Source organism: Echinops telfairi, unplaced genomic scaffold, assembly GCF_000313985.2.
Source record: "Echinops telfairi isolate 266 unplaced genomic scaffold, ASM31398v2 ScPeMD7_9;HRSCAF=40, whole genome shotgun sequence".
Taxonomy (NCBI): Eukaryota; Metazoa; Chordata; class Mammalia; order Afrosoricida; family Tenrecidae; genus Echinops; species Echinops telfairi.
In genome coordinates this window covers 60,236,452-60,255,077 of record NW_022103906.1, presented here as the reverse complement: position 1 = coordinate 60,255,077, position 18,626 = coordinate 60,236,452, and the positions used below count along the sequence as shown (strand labels likewise).

The 18,626-nt window shown below is 47.8% G+C and overlaps 1 protein-coding gene across 4 annotated transcripts in view; it reads left to right on the top strand.

Moving 5' to 3' along the window:
• TENM3 (teneurin transmembrane protein 3) overlaps positions 1-18,626 on the top strand; it is a 554,322-nt gene that overhangs the window by 474,589 nt on the left and 61,107 nt on the right. For all 4 annotated transcript variants that reach the window (XM_004696135.2, XM_045286700.1, XM_045286698.1 and 1 more), the window contains 3 exons: positions 6,716-6,948; positions 7,999-8,153; positions 9,174-10,048. In XM_004696135.2, coding sequence (XP_004696192.1) covers positions 6,716-6,948; positions 7,999-8,153; positions 9,174-10,048 — 1,263 coding nt within the window. The remainder of the gene's footprint in view (positions 1-6,715; positions 6,949-7,998; positions 8,154-9,173; positions 10,049-18,626) is intronic.

Here is an 18,626-nt window from a genome sequence, read left to right as displayed (position 1 = left end):
CAAAATAACTACAATTCTCTTCAGAAGCTTCATCTTTGCCATCCCAGCTAATCATCCTTTTACTGGACAGTGGGGTCCTGCTTGGTGGGCATTAAAATGACGAGAGGCTTAGGAATAAGTGAAAAGAAAAATAAATTGAAAAAGGTGACCAAATCTATAAAAACCAAACCCCATGGTCAGGCATGAATGTCTAAGTGAAATTAGAAAAGGGTAAGAAGTCTACATCTGGCTGCCTTCTGGAGTCTGTGCACCACAAGCGGCCTCGCTCATTTGGGCGAGTTGTTCCACTGGCTAAACACATAAGCACACTCATCTGCGCAACTGGGTGGAGAAACTGGCGGGAGAAAAGCCCAGCCCGCTTTCAGCAAGCGCAGGGCCTGGGAACCACTGACGTACGTGGTGGGTCTCCTGTGTCCTCTAGGGGCACTCTGAGCCGGGGTCCACCCAGCAGCACCGCATAACCACCGCTTGGACTACCGAGGAAGCAACTAGTGAAAACATTAAAACAAATATATAAACATATCGTCTTGCTATTTTAAGACGCAAACCGCCATCCTTCTACACGAAATTAATACATAATAGCCAGGGTTCTACATGAAAGCCCGCAGCTGTACTGCCATGAATGCTTTCAACACTGCCCGATCAATGTGGGAAAGATTCTACATCAACGGGGCTTCCAAAGTGCTCGGAAGTGTGTTCCTCCTACAGATGTGCTAAACAGACCCACCCCCCCCACCCCGTGTGTATGTTCTTAGCCTGTTAGCAGACCCCTTTGTAAAGGTCATGCGTTTTAGCTCATCCCTGTTCCAATTCTTCAAAATTCTGAAAGAAAGGAACATATATTAATGGACTATTACCAGCCACGGGCATTTAAACATATCAGATTTTTTTTTCAAATCAACTTCGTAAATTTTATATAACCAACCAAAGGATCAAAGAAAGTGTCAATCACAGGTCTGTGAATTTGAATCCAATTAGGTTCAGATACGCACACTTGATTCAGCACTCCTTGTTGACGTCTGTTTAAAAATTAAACAGGCAGAGAAATATAACATACCAAATCCCTGATCGCAAGAACTCAAGCGTTCTGGCTACTAGAAAATAGGCCGTTGCACTTGGCTTCAGACACCGGGCATTCCGGGGCACGGTTTCCAGCAACAAAGCACGGGTGCAAGCAAGGCCTACCCTGTGGCCTGTTCTTGGCTAAAGTTTCTCTAGACCAAGTAGAATGGTTGCAAAGGAAATGAGCGACTGGAGCCTGCAGTTAACCACGAGACCATGATGGTCTAAGCGATGGAGGAGGACTTGCGCATCGTGGTGCAGAGGGCTCCGGTGCGGGGCTCGGCTCGGTTTCTTTGGTGTGACTGTGATGAGTTAAGAGTTTAAGTGAGATTGTTAGGCCCATCTGCTGGCTTCTACTGCTCCATCGCGTCCGGGCCGTACAGGAGAGCTAGGCCTCCATCATCTCTGATGGGCTGCAGCCGGGATGGTTGCTGGGTCTGCTGGGCAGGTGATGGAGCAGGTGAAAGGCGGTAACTTCCTGTCCTTGCTGCTGATTTCCTGCACCTTCACCCTCAGGCTGGTCTACCTGCACCGCCTCGCTGTCGGCCCGGTAGGTGTCCCCTCGGGGTGCGGGTGGGGGACGCGGTGGTCGAGGCGGCTGAAGGACTAGTGGGATGGCGACCGCGGCGCTGACTTGCGTGCTGGCCCTGGGCTCCGGCTGGCGGCTGCGCTCATGGCCCTGGCGCTGGCGCCACCAGCGGCGCTGGCAGCAGGCACGGCGACGGTTCTGGGGGGGGACCTGGTGGCGGCCACTCGGGGCCAGGGTGGTGGCCGTGGCGGCGATACTGCTTCTGGTGACGCTGGCGGCCACGGCCACCGTGTCCCTACTGGCTTTAGTGTTGGGGGCCGTGCTGGTGGCTGCATCCCTCCCTGGTGGTTGCAGTGGCTGCGCTGGTCGCGCTGGTCACATGCCTAGTTTTGGCCCTGACAGTGCTTGCCGCTTTAGTGGTCGTGGTCATCGCTGTGCTGGCCGCAGCACTGGTTGCAGTAGTGGCCGTGGTCAGACTGGCAGCCATTGCCGTGGTTGTTGCCCTGAGTACCCTGGTGGCCGTGCTGGCCGCCGCCGTGGCTCTGGGGGCCATAGTGGCAACCTGATGGTGGTGCTCTTGGCATCTGTAATCCTGGTGGCCATCATCCTAGTGGGAGCCCTTGTGTGGTTCAGTATCTTGTGGGTTGGGACACTGCCCCTAATAGCGATTTACATCCGTATGAAGGGAGATGTATTCAGTAAAAAAAAATAAGTGAGATCTTAAAACTTTTCCGAAGAGAGAGAAATCACAGGCTGTGGCTCCCACCAGAAAGCTGTGATGTCCCCGTTGCTGAACAAAAGGTCTCCCCGAGCCCTGCACGCCAGCTAGCTGACACCTACACTGCTTTGGGTCATTGTCGCCTCACCTTGTCACTTTGGGATACATCACTGATCTGAAAACACTCCACTCGTGTGCTGACGCACCCGCTTCTTCAGTCTCTTGGCTTTTCAGAAAGCGGGAAGCGAGCCCAAGGTCACTCTCTTGGGAAAACTCGCCATGCTTAACAGGTCGATCCTGGATGCCCCACCCTCTCACCTCCCTGACTCAGATCTGCTCTGTCTGTCAGCAAAAAACCTCTACCACACTCAAAACACAGTTTGCCTTGTTGTTGTTGTTGTTGGTTTTTTTTGCTCTTTTTACTGCTTTAAATACCAATCCCTCGTTTTGCTCAAAGGGGGCTGGGAGCGAAGGCCAGCTATTATTGACCGTGCTGGGCTATGCTGCAGGGAGTGTATCCAGTTCTCATTTCCAACCAGTCTGTAGGGGATATTTCTAGAAGCCCATTCTCCCCTCTAGAGCCACATATCCCTCTCCATTTGTTCTTCCGGACAATGGGGTTGTGTGCAAAATGAGAGCTGTTATTTGGCGGGGATTTTCTAAACTATTGATATAGGTCGATTGTATTAGAAATAGCTGTGTCTTCAAGGCAGGAGGCAGGAAGGAAGCAAAAACAAGCACCACTTTGGATATTCTCTCATTACTAGCCGGCTGGAAGCAAGCTGATGCCAGTAAATGTAAGGCTTGTGCCTTGGCTGTCATTTGGTTTTGCAGAGGGAAAACAAGTGGCCCCAAACTCAAAAGTGTACCACTGCAGCTCATGTTGGCACCTCCACACAGCTGGCCAGTTTGTCTTCTCAAACAAGGGGCTGTGTTTTAAAAGTATACATGATTCCGTTGCTTTTGTGTGCATGACTCTTGACACAAGTCACAGTGGAGGTTTTGATCATGCATCAGCTTTAAGTTCTGGTGTCAACAGCAGTGCTAAAAAACTATGTAAACCAAACCTCGTCCAGATAAATGCTTTCTCCGTATTCACACTGTCAAGAAAGTAAGTCAGACTTCAGTTAGTTCACAGTCCTTACACTTAACACACTGTCTAGAAGCATGACCGAAAAGGCATTATAATGTAAGAGGTCATTGAACCAAAGCACACATTAATAATTAGTGTTAAAAAAAGATTAAAAAAAACAAACAAAAAAAATAACTAGTGTTTGTTTAGCAGCATAACAGAGGAGGACCCTCAACAAGATGGATTGGCACAATGGCTGCAACAATGGGCTCAAACATGAGAACATTTGTGAGGATGGCCCCAGACCAGGTCTCCTTCTTGTGTTAGTCTGGGTTGACTCGAGAAACAAATTCATTGACACATATATGTGTAAGAAAGAGTTTTATATCAAGGAGTAATTTTATATTAAGAAAACATCCCAGCCCAGTCCAGATCAAGTCCATAAGTCTGATATCAGTCCATAAGTCCAATATTAGACCATAAATCACTCTTCAGACTCACACAGTCAACGCACACTGATACAGAATGCAGGGAGATCACAGGCCCGGTAGGTGCAAAGTCTTGTGGATCCAATGGCAGTGGATGCATCTCCAGGGCTTTGGCTGCCATCAGTGTGGCTCCATGTGGCTTGCCAACTGAAAGGGGATGGCAGAAAGGGTGTGTGACCCTCCTCTGAGGAGAAAGAGAGGAAGTTCCCAGAATCCTCATGTGAAGGCCACGCCCACCAGGAGGCATCAGGCTGTGACCTGATTGACAGGCTAAACTCCACCCCTTCGCTTTATTTATCAAGTGGATATGAAATTATGTAACTACCACACTTCTGTTGTGCATAGGGTCACCCTGGGTCAAAAGTGACTTGATGGTACCTAACAATAACAAGGCTTGTTGGGCATGTATTATGTGCTCAGCAACATTCCAAGGACTTTGCATGTATTACTTGCTGTAATCCTCAGAAAATCCTGTGGGGTGTATGTATTTATCATCATCCTTTTATACAGAATCTGAGGCACAGACAAGTTAGGTACCTAACCCAAGATCGCACAGGTAGTAAGGATTCAAACCCCAGCAATCTGGATCTGAGCTCATGTCACAGGCCTAGAACTGCAAAGAAACTCTGTCAGCAGCTACCCGTGCCTGAAACCCCAACTCTGTCAGTACCAGACAGCACGTAGACAGAAGAGAGTAACACAAACTGTAAACTTCTTTTGAATGGCATATGAATATGTCACGTTTTCCTTCATTACAAAGACATGAACCACATAAAGGAATACAATGTGACTTGCTGCATTTTAATTTTCAGGCATCAACCTAGGAAAATGATACAATAACACTTAGCATGGCAAGTTAAATCTTTCCATGTAACCCAGCCACCCTGAAATGTTGGTATTTCATAATGACTTGCATCCTTTTATGATGTCTTTATGTCCCTTTTCACCCTTTCACACATCTCTACACACTCAGGACCATCTCATGTCACTAAATGAGGTGAAATGGGGAAGGGAACCCCAGAAACTGAGTTCTGCTGTGTCTCTGTATTTTTGTGTATTCCAATAATACCACATCCACCCAACTCTCTCCAGCTCCAGAGGTCTCTGCAGACCCAGGCCTGGTCTGCTATCCCCTGCTCCAATGTGAGAAACACCAGGAGAAACGGCCACCTCTTGTTTTAAAACTGGATGCTTACTGGAGGGATAAAGTCATATGTTCAACACAGAGAGGTCATAGCATTAAGTACGAGGATGGCTTCCACAGAACCTAACTAGTAATGGGAAGACGACGACGACGTTAATAGAGCAAGCATTTTCATATGGAGTTAGGTTTATACTATATGTTTTTTATACTCACCTAAAAAATAAATGGAACACATATAAATATCTGAATGTGTGGGGAGAGAGGGAGGGTGGGGAAGAGAGAGAGAGAATAAGAATGTTTCCGTGGAACTAAATTTGTCATCAGAAGATTCATGGAATCTGCTCCTTTGTTATCACTTGACATCCTTGGGGATGGGGTGGGAGAGGACACCAAATCTTTAAAACTCGTTAGCTTTATTTATTTTTCAAAAGACAGTATTTTCACAGGGTGCAAAATTATATTCTTAAGGATATGGCACTGAATGTGTCTAAGGCAGTCAATGAAATTCTACCCGTGTCACACTTTGTCTCCTCTTTGATAATGTGGGTTAGTGACACATTTAATACTTTGCCAGGGGACCACTCCCCCCCCCCCAAAAAAAAAAGAGGGCAGTGGATATTCACTAGTAGAGTTCTTGCTTTCCATGTGGGAGGCCTGTGTTTGATTCCCAATCCGTGCAGCTACTGCCCATCTGTCAGTACAGCTGTGTGTGTGTGCTGCCTGGATGCTGGACAGGTTTCAGCCAAGTTTACAAACTAAGACAGACTAGGAAAATGGGCCTCCCGAGTAGGCTGCTCCCCACAAATCAACCCAGGGAAACTCCGTGGATCACAACAGACAGATCCTGTTGTGCATAGCCTGGTCATGAGTTGGGACCAACTCCACAGCTGCTAACAACCTCTTTGCAAACAGGTCCTGCATTGTGTGTACAAAATATCAACATCTTGCCAGAATTACAGACAAGCTTCAGAGCTCAGTGTACAAGTGCTCAAAATAAAATGGATAGACTTACACCATGACCCAGTATGATGTGGTTACCAGCTGAGAGTGCCTCCCACCCCACCCCCCACTGGCCCATGTTAGCATGGTAACACTTCGCTCAGGACAAACCCTAAGTGCTCCAGGGGGCGTTCCTGGATTATAATTTTTAAAAAACGGAAAGACCACCACCAAGGTGGAGCTAGGGCTACATTTTTCAGGGATGGGTGTTGTGTTTGATTTGGTCGTGTAGCAAGAAGCAAAAGGACAATTCCCGTTCGAGGGCTGAGTGAACTGAGTAGCGTTTTGTACATTATGAGAAGGTTCAGTAGAGAGAAGTTTTACCCTGGAGTGAACCTTTGTATCCATGACTCAAGGATACATAATGAATGGCTTTGCACTGAGCCCAAGAGATGTAGATAACTTGCTTCTTTGTTTTAAGCCATGGGCATATTGCCGTGTGAAAGTTAATGATCTTTAAGATGGCTGTTAATAAACTCCTGAGTCCTGGGCATCTGGCAAAGGAGGAACCGTAATATCAGAAATTTCTACCTGTGATCGCATGCTTTTAAGCCGTTATTAAATATGCTGTTCATTTTCTGGTCTTCGGTATTGAATTTAAGTTCATAATCCCTTTCTCCTCGTCTGTGTTCTGTTGCTTCTACCTGTTCTCGGTGAGAGAAGTCGCCCTCGTGACAATTGTGTCTGATCCTTTCTTTCACAGCAGCAACCCGGCTCATAGGTACTACTTGGCCACAGACCCCGTCACGGGGGATCTGTACGTTTCTGACACTAACACCCGCCGCATTTACCGCCCCAAGTCACTCACGGGGGCCAAAGACGTGACTAAAAATGCTGAAGTGGTGGCCGGGACAGGGGAGCAGTGCCTCCCGTTTGATGAAGCCCGATGTGGGGACGGCGGGAAGGCTGTGGAAGCGACACTCATGAGTCCCAAAGGTACTGGCGGTGATCAGTTTTGGGGATTGCTTTATGTTAAAAAATAATAATGATAATAGAAAAAGGAGGGGTAGAAAATGCAGTTAATGCCTGACGGCGTTTAATGCTGAGTCTGAAATTGTACCTTGCGCCGTGTTCCAGAAAGCTGTTTCACAGCGAGTGTTTTTAAAAGCCATTTAGCGGGAGACTGCTAGAATCCTAAGTTGATTTTACAGTAACTATTAGGCCGGCCACATTTTTTATCATCGCTCTACTTTTTCAACCTTTCAAGGAATGGAGCAACGGAGTGGATATAATTCAGGTCACATCCTGTTAGACTTCAAGGATGTGCCCAAATTCTTTCCTTGTCTTGGAATTTCTTTGTCATGAATGAGTCCCAGGGCTCTGTAAAAGCCGTCACTAAGCAACCTTATTAGCCCTCACCCAGTTTAGGGCCGTTAAACTTTTGTTTCTATGCCATGGGAAAAAGTGCTTGCTGTGAGCAATTGCTGGAGGTAACAAGGGCTACAATTCTGTGTCATGGAAGTCCCTCACTTGTAGGCCAATCAGAACTGAGTCCTTGCTCGTGGATACAGTGCTGGTTGGGTCTGGGTTAGGTTCGGGGCTTTATTGTTTTTCATCATAGCCAGTGACTATTATGCGAACAAGACCTGGGGGGAGGGGAGTATTTGTGAACGCAATTATTCCTAACAGTAAATATCATGGTAACAAGATCGACCAAGCACTATCCTTGACTTAGATCTATGTTTAATACAGGAAAGTTCACTGTAACAGAATTTGACCTGCTTCTATCATTCATAGACAGGACCAGCATGTAGACATTGTGAGCTTATATTTAAAACATACAGGGTTACTACCTAGGAGATCCGTGAACTTGCTGGAGAGTCTTCATGCCTCTGTATGATTTCTTTCTGACATGTTCAGTTTGTTTGTCATGTAAACGCCATGCCGGCTCTCGGGTTAAATGTTGATGTACCCGAGACACCTATCGCATAACTGACATTAGTCGATTTTGGAAAATCCGTAATAATGTTTTTCTCTTGGGTAAAGGAATGGCTATCGATAAGAATGGATTAATCTACTTTGTTGACGGAACCATGATCAGAAAAGTGGATCAAAATGGAATCATATCGACTCTCCTGGGCTCTAACGACCTGACTTCAGCCAGGCCTCTAACGTGTGACACCAGCATGCACATCAGCCAGGTAGCAGCACCGCCTCAGGCTCCGCTGTGGGTGGTTCTTCTGAGGGACTTGGTGTACTGTGTCAGGGGCTGCCATGGCCCCGTTTTAAACTCCGTAGATCCTGTGTGGCTGTGGTGGTGATGAAGCTGTTCCATTTAAATGTGCATCAGGAGCTAATAAAAAGTTATTTTCTCCTATAATTCTGCAGATGATGAATTCAGTGCAATACAGAACAATTATCACTAAGAAATGCTAAGTGTTTGCCATGATAAAACACCAGCAGAGGAGCAGCATGCAGATATTCCAAGGAGAACAAAACCCCCTTAAATCTCTAATCTCGTGATTGCATGAGCTCCCTAAGTAGGAGGGGGGACCCACTGTGATGAGTCCCAAAGGAATAAGATGTAGAACTAGGAACTTTACGATGGGCCTGATGGAAAGCACAATAGGATGCTAATGTATTCATAATCTAGGAAGCCCTGGTATTGGGTGGTTATTACTGCCATAAGGATGCAGAACGGGCACATACGCATTCATATCTCATTGATATCTACTGACTCGCTACTTAGAAGTTCATTTGCTCTTCGGATGTAAGTCATAGATCTTCCACGGAGCTCTGGTTGGCACAGTGAGTTTCGTGCTGGGCTGCTCACCACAAGGTCAGCAACTTGAACCCACCAGCTGCTCCGAGGGAGAAAGATGGGCTTTCCACTCCGATAAGGATGTACAGTCTCAGAAACCCACAGGGCAGAGTTACTGTGTCCCAGAGGGTTGCTGTGCACAAAATCCACTTCCTGGGAGTAAAGGAGGGAGGGTGGGGGTGCGTGCGTGACTGAGTGGACCTCCCCATGCCCTGCATTTTAAAATACCACCACACTGCCTTCACTGGCCTCCACTCAGAACTTTCCAGTCTCTCTTACTGTGTTTGCTGGAAAACATGACTGAGACCTGTTAAGACCGTTGATCAAACCACGGAACGGCGGGGTTTACCCTGGGGCAGTGCAGTCACTGGTTGACCAGGCCGTGTCTTTTCTGGTTCAGGTACGTCTGGAGTGGCCCACCGACCTGGCTATCAACCCCATGGACAACTCCATTTACGTCCTGGATAACAACGTCGTGTTGCAGATCACGGAGAACCGCCAAGTCCGCATTGCAGCCGGGCGGCCCATGCACTGCCAGGTCCCGGGCGTGGAGTACTCTGTGGGGAAGCACGCCGTGCAGACCACGCTGGAGTCGGCGACCGCCATCGCCGTGTCCTACAGCGGGGTGCTGTACATCACCGAAACCGATGAGAAGAAAATCAACCGGATCAGGCAGGTCACCACCGACGGGGAGATCTCCTTAGTGGCTGGAATACCCTCCGAGTGCGACTGCAAAAACGATGCCAATTGTGACTGCTATCAGAGTGGCGATGGCTACGCCAAAGATGCCAAATTAAGCGCCCCGTCCTCGCTGGCGGCTTCTCCAGACGGCACCCTGTACATTGCAGACCTGGGGAACATCCGGATCCGGGCGGTGTCGAAGAACAGGCCTCTCCTGACCTCTCTGAACTTCTATGAAGTTGCCTCGCCAACTGACCAAGAGCTCTACATCTTCGACGTCAACGGCACCCATCAGTACACCGTGAGCTTAGTCACCGGGGACTACCTGTACAACTTCAGCTACAGCAACGATCACGACATCACGGCGGTGACCGACAGCAATGGCAACACCCTAAGGATTAGACGGGACCCCAATCGGATGCCGGTGCGGGTGGTGTCTCCAGACAACCAGGTGATCTGGTTGACCATAGGAACCAACGGATGCCTGAAAAGCATGACAGCTCAAGGCCTTGAGTTGGTGTTGTTCACCTACCATGGCAACAGCGGCCTGCTGGCCACTAAAAGCGACGAAACCGGCTGGACGACATTTTTTGAGTAAGTACATCCGCCTTCTACTCTGATTCTAGAATGCAGTGACTCTCACGAGGTCATTGTGAGGGCAAGGAGGATCCAGGTTGTGTGGGTGGGGCTGGAGGCTCAGAGGATTCTTTGAATCTCTGTTGACCACAGAGACACAGTTCTCAGAGATTCAAAATCAGATTCGGGGCCTGGGATGACACCCCTGGCCACGGGAAGGTCTGCAGCTGACCTCCCTTAGCTTTGAGGTAGAACTGCGCTGAGGTAGAACTGCGCTGCCGACAGGGACGATCGTTAGACTTCATGCAGCCCTAGTATATTGGCAGCAAACCTTTCTGGAAGCACGCTATAGCATGCTTTTAGGCATCAACCTTGTGGGTGCACATTTGCCTGTTTGAAAACGCTGGGTGTGTTGGGAGCTTCCACTGAAGAGAACTGCCTGGAAAACATGTACCATGAATGTTGTCAATGATATTGGTGCCACAAGTGTTAGTCTTCATAGAGGAGGGCCGGTCTTCCCATGATCCGTTCAAGGAGAAGCTAAACTGTCTTTCAAAGAATCTTTAGAGAGAGCGAATGCCAGTTAGGAATCAGGTGGCTCTCTGAAAGCAGAGGAAAAGGCCCTGAGGTTCAGCCAGCCAGGTAGTCTACCAAATCTACCAAATCTCTGTCCCAGGGGCCTGAGTCCTGTGCGATCTGAATGGACCCTTTTCGCCAGGTCAGGAAGAGTGAGATGGGGATTGGCTGTTCTGGGTTGTGCACTTTGCAGCGCATGCATGTGCAAGATGCTGTCTGGTGGCTGGTTTGCTTGATTGGCTTTGCGTAACCCATGAGGAAAGTGAGATGGACCGCGGCGATGGCATGTTGACAAAGGCAAAGGGGTCTTTGGAATGAATATTGAGTACCTTCCTGTGATTTTTACAATGATACACTGTAGCAAAAGTGTTTTCTGTAGGCAGATACCTCCGAAATGACAATGAGCCTCCAGAGGAGGAGGATTCTCTATGCCCAGGTCTTCCTGTACAACTTTGCTGGGAGGGATCTTCTACAGAGAATGTGTAGTGTCCCTGGAGCCAGGATTGTGTTTCTCTTGCGAGAGTTTCATGCTTCATAAAATGAATGTTCCCTGGCAGAGTGATTTGGTGTGAGGAACAAACCTTCTCGATTGGATTACATTAGAGTTCGGCCCTTCACACGCCTTGTGCTCATTTTTGGATTGCAATAGGAAAGGAATACGTTGGATGTTAATGGGAAGCATTTCCTTTGCCCTGTTTTCAATGTGATAGCAGGCTGTGTCGCCAAAGAACCCCAAATAATTGCTCAGCAAAAGTGCCGCCATCAGCTGAGGCTGGGCAGGAGGGGACCTTCAGGAGTTGCCACTGACATTGGTGGTGTTTCTGTTTAGTTGAAAGCAAGGAGGAAAAATAAAGAAGAAAGTTTTGAGTACAGTCCAGACCCCACCCCCTGCCCAATGGGTCATTTTTAAATGTGTCCTTATTTGTTCCTAGGAATGGGCACTGCCCAGAAATCCCTCTGTGGGGGTTGCTACTGGCTTGGGAGCATCTTACAACAAGTAGAGTAATGGCTCACTTAGGACCAACAAGCAAATCTGAATCATTTGGAACGTTAGCAAAAGGGACACGCTCTATTTGGTGGAGTTACTGTGAGATCGTTTGGATTTTTTTTTTCTACCTTTTAAAAAACGATGATACACAAAGGCTTCAGTCTGTAATAATGAACACCCTGCAGATGTTTCAGACTTTGTTAGATTCAGATAGGACAATAGCTAAAGCAGTGATTTGCCAGCCAGTCTTGGTGAACAGGCAAGCATTGTTTGAAAGAATCAATATTTTCAATGACTTGAAGTGCATTGCCTTCGTATTTTCCTAAAACAAATGCATTGCACATTAAGGGCTTTGAACTCAGCAGCAGCTCTGTCTGAGAAAAGACTATCAACCTGTCCCAGTAACTATTGGCAGCCCACCAGGCCTGCCGGGGCCGTTCTACACTGTCATGTAGGGTTATGGCGAGTCAGGATCATTCAGTGGCACACAGCAACATTCGAACTTAAAGTTACAGAAAAGATGAGTATTCCAAAGACATCTGTCAGTTACCTACACACACACACACACACACACACACACACACACGGAGTATATTTTAAGAATATCGCATTATGATAAAGATGTTTTGAAATATAAATTTTCTAACAAAAGAAATGTCAGTTATAAAAAAGAAGTGTTTTTATTAAACTTTTTGTCAAGATGTATAAGGCAAAGACATGATCAACACATCTCGGGAACATTGATGCATTTTGCAAAACAGCAAAATCACAACTTGCGACCCAAAAAGAGGGAGGGCACGTTTAACATTAAGAATTCAGAGTGACAAATGATCTCTCTTTTCTTAGTAATAATAATAATTCATAATAGTAATGTATAATAATTTGTGGAGGAGCCAAGGATTCACCTCCCCTAGGGGTCCAAACCTTACAGCATATCTAAGTGCAATGTAAGACACAGGGAGGAGGTGTTCGCAAATCCAGCAGGGGTTGGGAAGGCCAGCTCAGTGTCCTCTGCAGAGCAACTCATTTCTTCTCTGAGTGTAGCTGACTTCCAGAAGCTGGGACCAGCCCCTCTGTGCTATGTGCTCTATCAGGCTCGTCTCCAGAGCAGCTCATCCCTCTCCATCACTTCTTGAAATGTGGCTGCAGGCGAAGCCCCTGACAGAAGCAGCCCATCAGACTTCTGTGGGCATTGTAGCTATTGGTAACCTGTCAGACTCCCGGGATGTGAGTGCATATCTGTAATATTTCCCTTCCTATGTCTAGTTCTGCAGGTCTTCATTTAGGCTTAATTAAGAAACCCTAGTGGTGCAGTGGGTTAAGTGTTGGGCTGTTAAAGCCTAAGTGGGAGGTTTGAACCCACTGTTCCTCGGGAGGGAAACGAGGATGTATCTTCCCATAAAGATTTACAGCCTTGGAACCCCTAGGCAGGTTTGGTATGGGTTGGATTTGACCCCAAAGCAGTGCGTTTGGTTTTAGTTAGGGAACTCGGTAACTTCCTTTAGAAGCAATTAGACTGTTGTGACAAGGCCAGAGTGTTCCCCAACTACGAGGAGGCTGTACAGAGTCATTATTCCCCATTGAAATGCACCAGCCTGCCACGTGCTGACCTCAGCCCCTTGTGTTGATGGTGCTCCGTCATCATCCTTCTGGGTGCAAATGTCAGGCAAAGGGAAATGACACTGTCCAGCCCAAACTCCTGGTTGCATGTCACCAGCTTTCAACTTGGCCTGAAAGATTCAGAAAAACTGATTGGGATCAATAAATTTGCCAACTGGCAAAATGGCCAGAGTTCCAAACAAAGAAATGTTAAGGGGCATTTAGCTGAAATGCCCTCGACCACACGTTTTAGCTTTGTCATTTTCTTCCCTTCCTGTAAACTGTCGTTTCCATTAGCCTGCCCACACTACGGCTGTGTGTAGCGACAGAGACAGCGTATGTGAAAGTACTCTGTAAACAGTAGACGACTTCATTGTTTTCATGTTCCCCAGCGTGCCTGGAATGTGGCTATGCATAAAAAACTCTTCCCACAGTCCTTCCAACAAAGGACTAGGCAATGAACTAGAGATCCCCCGCAGGTGAATACTGACAGAGAGGCCTGATAAACTCCACAGCTCTCTGTGCTGCCGAGGCTCCATTGACAAAGTACCCAGTAAACACTCACTGGTTGTCTGAGAGTGCTTCGGCCTCCCTGGACCAATAGTTAATGCTGAAAAGATCAACACTTCCCATTTTTCTTACTGATTTTTTTATCCATAGCCCCCAATCTTACATTTATCCTCTCGTTTTTTGTCTTATAAGTACTTCTTCCAAGCATTTAAATTCTAAACCCAAAAGATAAATATATGACCTTATACTGATACCAGTTCCTCCTATAATGTTGGTGCTTTTATTTATAATCATACATTCCTCCACGCCCACCTCCCCACCCCCAAAAGGAGTAAAGACAGAGAACTGCCCGTGAAAATGCAGCTTATAGCATATTGTACACGGTACCAGAGAAGATTCTAGGGGAAGAAAACCCAACGCCCAACACGAGGTTCTTACTGGCCAGCAGGTGACTCATTCGCTTTGCAGGCATCTTATGATGCCTGAGAGCCTCCCCTTCAAAACTAGAAATCCCACTTTCTTCTTAGCATCAATTTCTGTCCATTGGTTATTTTAATTCCACCCCTGTTATGATTCATTCAGGCCCCTGAGTGGCACAGACAGTGTGCACTCATCTACCAACGTAAAGGTTGGTGGTTCGAACCACCGATGACAAGTCTGGTTATCTGTTTCCATAAAGATTACAGCCAAGAAAACCCTATAGAATAGCTCTACTTCAACCCAGGGGGTCCACGTGAATCAGAGCCAACTTAATGTCCGTGGGTTTGAATTTTATTTATTATTTATTGTGACTCATTCAGGGAAGCAGCTAGTATTTGTAAATATGCTAACATTGGATAATTTGGTGGGAAGATGACAGTATATTTATAACTAAACTTTGCAATCACTGGTTTAGACTAATATAGATATTGAGGCCATTATTTATTGCCAATGACCTTCCTTCAGTGGACTGCTAGGCAATAAAAGAGGTGCCCAGCTTGCTACCAGGGTCCCCCTGTGTGATGATACTTTAACAAGCCGAGTTCGCCCCTCAGAACGTTAGGGACCCCACCGGCTGCTCTGAACCCATCTGCAGACAACTGCAGCAGGGCCGGACTCCTTCGTGGAAGTCATTCCAGGGAGCCCAAAAAGAGCTCACATGCTAAAGTGGACTCATGGGAAAGACCTTCCCCAAAATGAAATCACAGCCCTTACGGTTGGGTTCACACCAAAGCAAGTCCTGGGCTGAACTAGAGAGTCACTTCTTTCGTGTAAATGGCGTTTCACAGCGCTCGGCGTGCTTCCCCTCAGAGAGGCAGGCACACCTGTAGGCGCTTGTGCCCGCTTGGAAAGACCTGGGGGCATGCTGGGCCCTCTGGCTGAGATGCCCACGCCCGCCCAGGGGAGCAGCGGCCCCTCTGGCCTGCGCCTTGGGGTCTTTGGGGCGCTGCATTGGGGAGCAGACTGATCTTCTGTGAGCGCCGAGCCTATCGCTGCGCTCGAGCTTTCGCACATTTAATGTAGGTAGAAGTGGGTCTGTGGTTTCTCTTTCGGGTACTTTATTGCCCCTCATGCTCGCTGAGCAATTTCAGAATGAGCTCCCGAGCCATTTCTGATAATGAACTTAACTCCGCACCCATGGCGGACCGAGACTCCCAGAGCCATTGCTCTCGGGCACTCCGAGATGAAGACAGACAGACAGGGCCGGGGCTGTGTGCCACCGATCGGAGATGATGCGGGAAATGGAACGATGGTTCCCGGGGAGGGTGGTCCTTCCCTTAGGGTCCCAAGCCATGGTTTACACCGCACCAGTGGGTCTTCTCTGGAGTGTGGACCCTCTCCTCGCTTCTCGGGTTAGACAGCAGAGCTGCCTCTGAGTGCGAGACCCAACGGAAGGATCGCGTTGATCGTTGCTTGGAGTAATGTCCGAGAAATGCAGGCACTGAGACCACATCCCATTGTTGTCTCGGCCCCCAAACGCATTGGAAAACGGCACCCATTGAAAATATGCACACCACTAACACACTGTCGTCCCCTTCCAATTTTCTCTTGCTTTTGTCTGTCTCTCGCTTTTTTCCTTTCTTTATGGAAGAAGCCATTCGGGAAACTAAGAATGACTTGTAAGAGATTTTACCAGCAGATCACTTAAAATCAGGGGGAAATACCAAGGTTGATTTCCATTCGGTAGTTTGTTTGATGGTTTAATAATTTTGTTTTAAATTTTTAACTCTAATGTCTATTCCCAAGGACCTTAGTGGAAAAAAATGTGTCGGCGATTGAATGAAGTGGCTGCTGCACATTTCAAACATTAACCTGAACACTGCGGAAGCAGTACTGTCACTAATGCTTGATTTCAGTCCAGCCTTTCTCTTCTGCAGCCGAGGTTTTAAAGAACATAATTCGTTCTGTCCGGTTTTCAAAGAAGAGAAGGGAAATGGGGAAATTTCAAAGAAGGCAAGGGAAATGGGGAAATGATGTGTTATTTAGATTTTTTTTTAATACCGTGAAACATGAAAGCGCAGATAGGTCGGCTGTTTCTCGCATGTCCGCTGTGTGTCCTCAGAGTCGCCCAGGCTATGTGAATGTTTGCTGTGCTCCCTTGAGCAAATTAATCGCCGACGTGTGCTCACCATCTCTATAATGCTTCAAAAGTCAGCAGTACAGCTTCCAAAAGTACCAGATTCCCTCTTTAAACTAATTACACAGCCGCCCGCATCAGATAGGCGAGCCGATAGCCTCCTATCGGTTGCATTATCAACTTCCCTTAAACGGTGATTAGCAAAGGATTTACCCTGGACGGCATTTAACGAGCGAGTCCACCAGCCGTTTGAAGTGATGGAACGTGGAGTTTGTACCCTGGCAGCCAATGCAGCCAAACTTCATGTGTTTTACAGTCACAGAACAAAAGAGTCGCTGCTGGGTATTTCCCAGGGACTCTCTGGCATCTTCAAAGTACTGGGCCCTGCGGTCCTCACCCCTGGCCTCCCTGCTCCGCAGCCCCCAGGAGGTCAGCAGCACAGAGAAGGCCCTTTGCCTCTTGTATCCTGAGGCGACAGACACAGAACTAGTCTGGACAACTGCTTACTTGACTGAACCCTGAGAAAGACAATCCCTGAAGGGCAAGATCGATGGGGCTGCCTCTCATCTATTGCAATTCTCTCCAGTGCTACTGTGGCGGAAATACCACCCGTGGGTGCCTAGAGCAGACAGCAGTGTGTTTGATCGCAGTTTTCCTCATTCACTCGGTCCCTGCCTTACAGTCGGTTCCATCTCACAGGAGCCCTAGAGGACAGAGTCGGGCTGCTCCTTAGAGTTCTTGAGTCTTCCGCCAACCACGTGGTCAGTGTGGCTAACCCTCTGCCCACCAGGGCTTCTCGCAGTTTAGGAGGCTTTTGTTGTGAGGGGCTGTCTATGTAGTGCCAAGGCATAGCCACCCTATGTACCACAGAAATCCAAACCCAGGCTCTCCGGCGAGGCTCTGGGCGTCATCTCTGGGGAAGGGCCTTATTCCTGGCTCATTGGTGAACGTCATGGGTCCTGGCATCTATCTTCTGCTTACTTGCTCACCTCCTTTCATGTTTTGTAAGACATGGACTCAAGACACCCGCTCTGTTAATCCTGCCTCGTTCACATAACACAGAACCGAGTCCCAAATGTGATGTGGGCCTGGGCTTAGTGGTTAGCATTTACAGCACATTGTGTTGTCTGGTGGAGAAGGATGGAAGACAATTTGGTCCATCACAGACACTCAAACTCAAAATTCAAATGGTGCCACTGAGACGATTCTGACCTCTAGCACCCCCATAGGGCAGCACCACCACCCCTGTGGGTTTCCAAGATGAACTCCACAAGGGTGGAAAGCCTGCTCTTTCTCCCGAGGAAGCACAGGTCTTGTGGTTAGCAGCCCAGCATGTAACCTGCGTGACACCAAGATTCCCTCTAACAGGCGCTCAACACCGGGGTGGTGTCCAATCAGTTCTCAGACTCCATGCCATAGAGTCGACAGGTCGGGGTAGCACGCCCCCTGTGGGTTTCTGAGGCTGTAGCTCTTCATGGGAATAGAAAGCCGTGTCTTTCTCCCAAGAAGTGGCTGGTGGTTTGCAATGGCCGACCTTGTAGTTAGCCACCCAGCAAGTCCTCACTGTCCCCAGGCCCCTGCGGAGTCAGTCAGCGGTCCTTGACCCTTCCCTCAGCGCTCCTCCATCCCTCACCACTGCCCATTCTGGGAAACACAGATTCTGATGCCGCTCCACCTCAGGCTGGTCCTAAAGTTTGGGGAATTCAGGGCTCTTAAAGTGGGACCCCAAAGCTTCTCAAAAATGTTGATGTAAAGAATACCACTTTATAACTATAGCTGAAAATGGTGCTTTACTCCCTACAAATCAATTTTCAAAAAAATTTTTAATCATTTTATTGGGGCTCATACAATTCATCACAGTCCATACATACATCAATTGTGTAAAGCACACCTATAGATTTGTTGCCCTCATCATTCTCAAAATTCGTTTTCCTCTTGGGTTCCTGGAATTAGCTCATTTTCCTTTTTTCTCTTTCCCCTCCCTCCCTCTTCCCCCCTCCCTCATGGACCCTTAATGATTTATAAATTATTATTATATCTATCTTACACCCTTCACCCACCCTTCTGCTGCCCATCCCCCAGAGAGGAGGTTATATGTAGATCCTTGCGATCGATTCCCCCTTCCTACCTCTCCTTTCCTCCCAGTATTGCCACTGTCACCGCTGGTCCTGAGGGGTTCATCTGTCCTAGATTCCCCGCGTTTCCAGTTCCATCGGTACTGCTGTGCATCCTCTGGTCTAACCAGGTTTGCAAGGTGGAATTGGGGTCATGGTAGTTGGGAGGAGGAAGCATTTAAGAACTAGAGGAAGGTTGTGAGTTTCATTATTGCTATACTAAACCCTAAGTGACTCATCTCCTCCCCACTA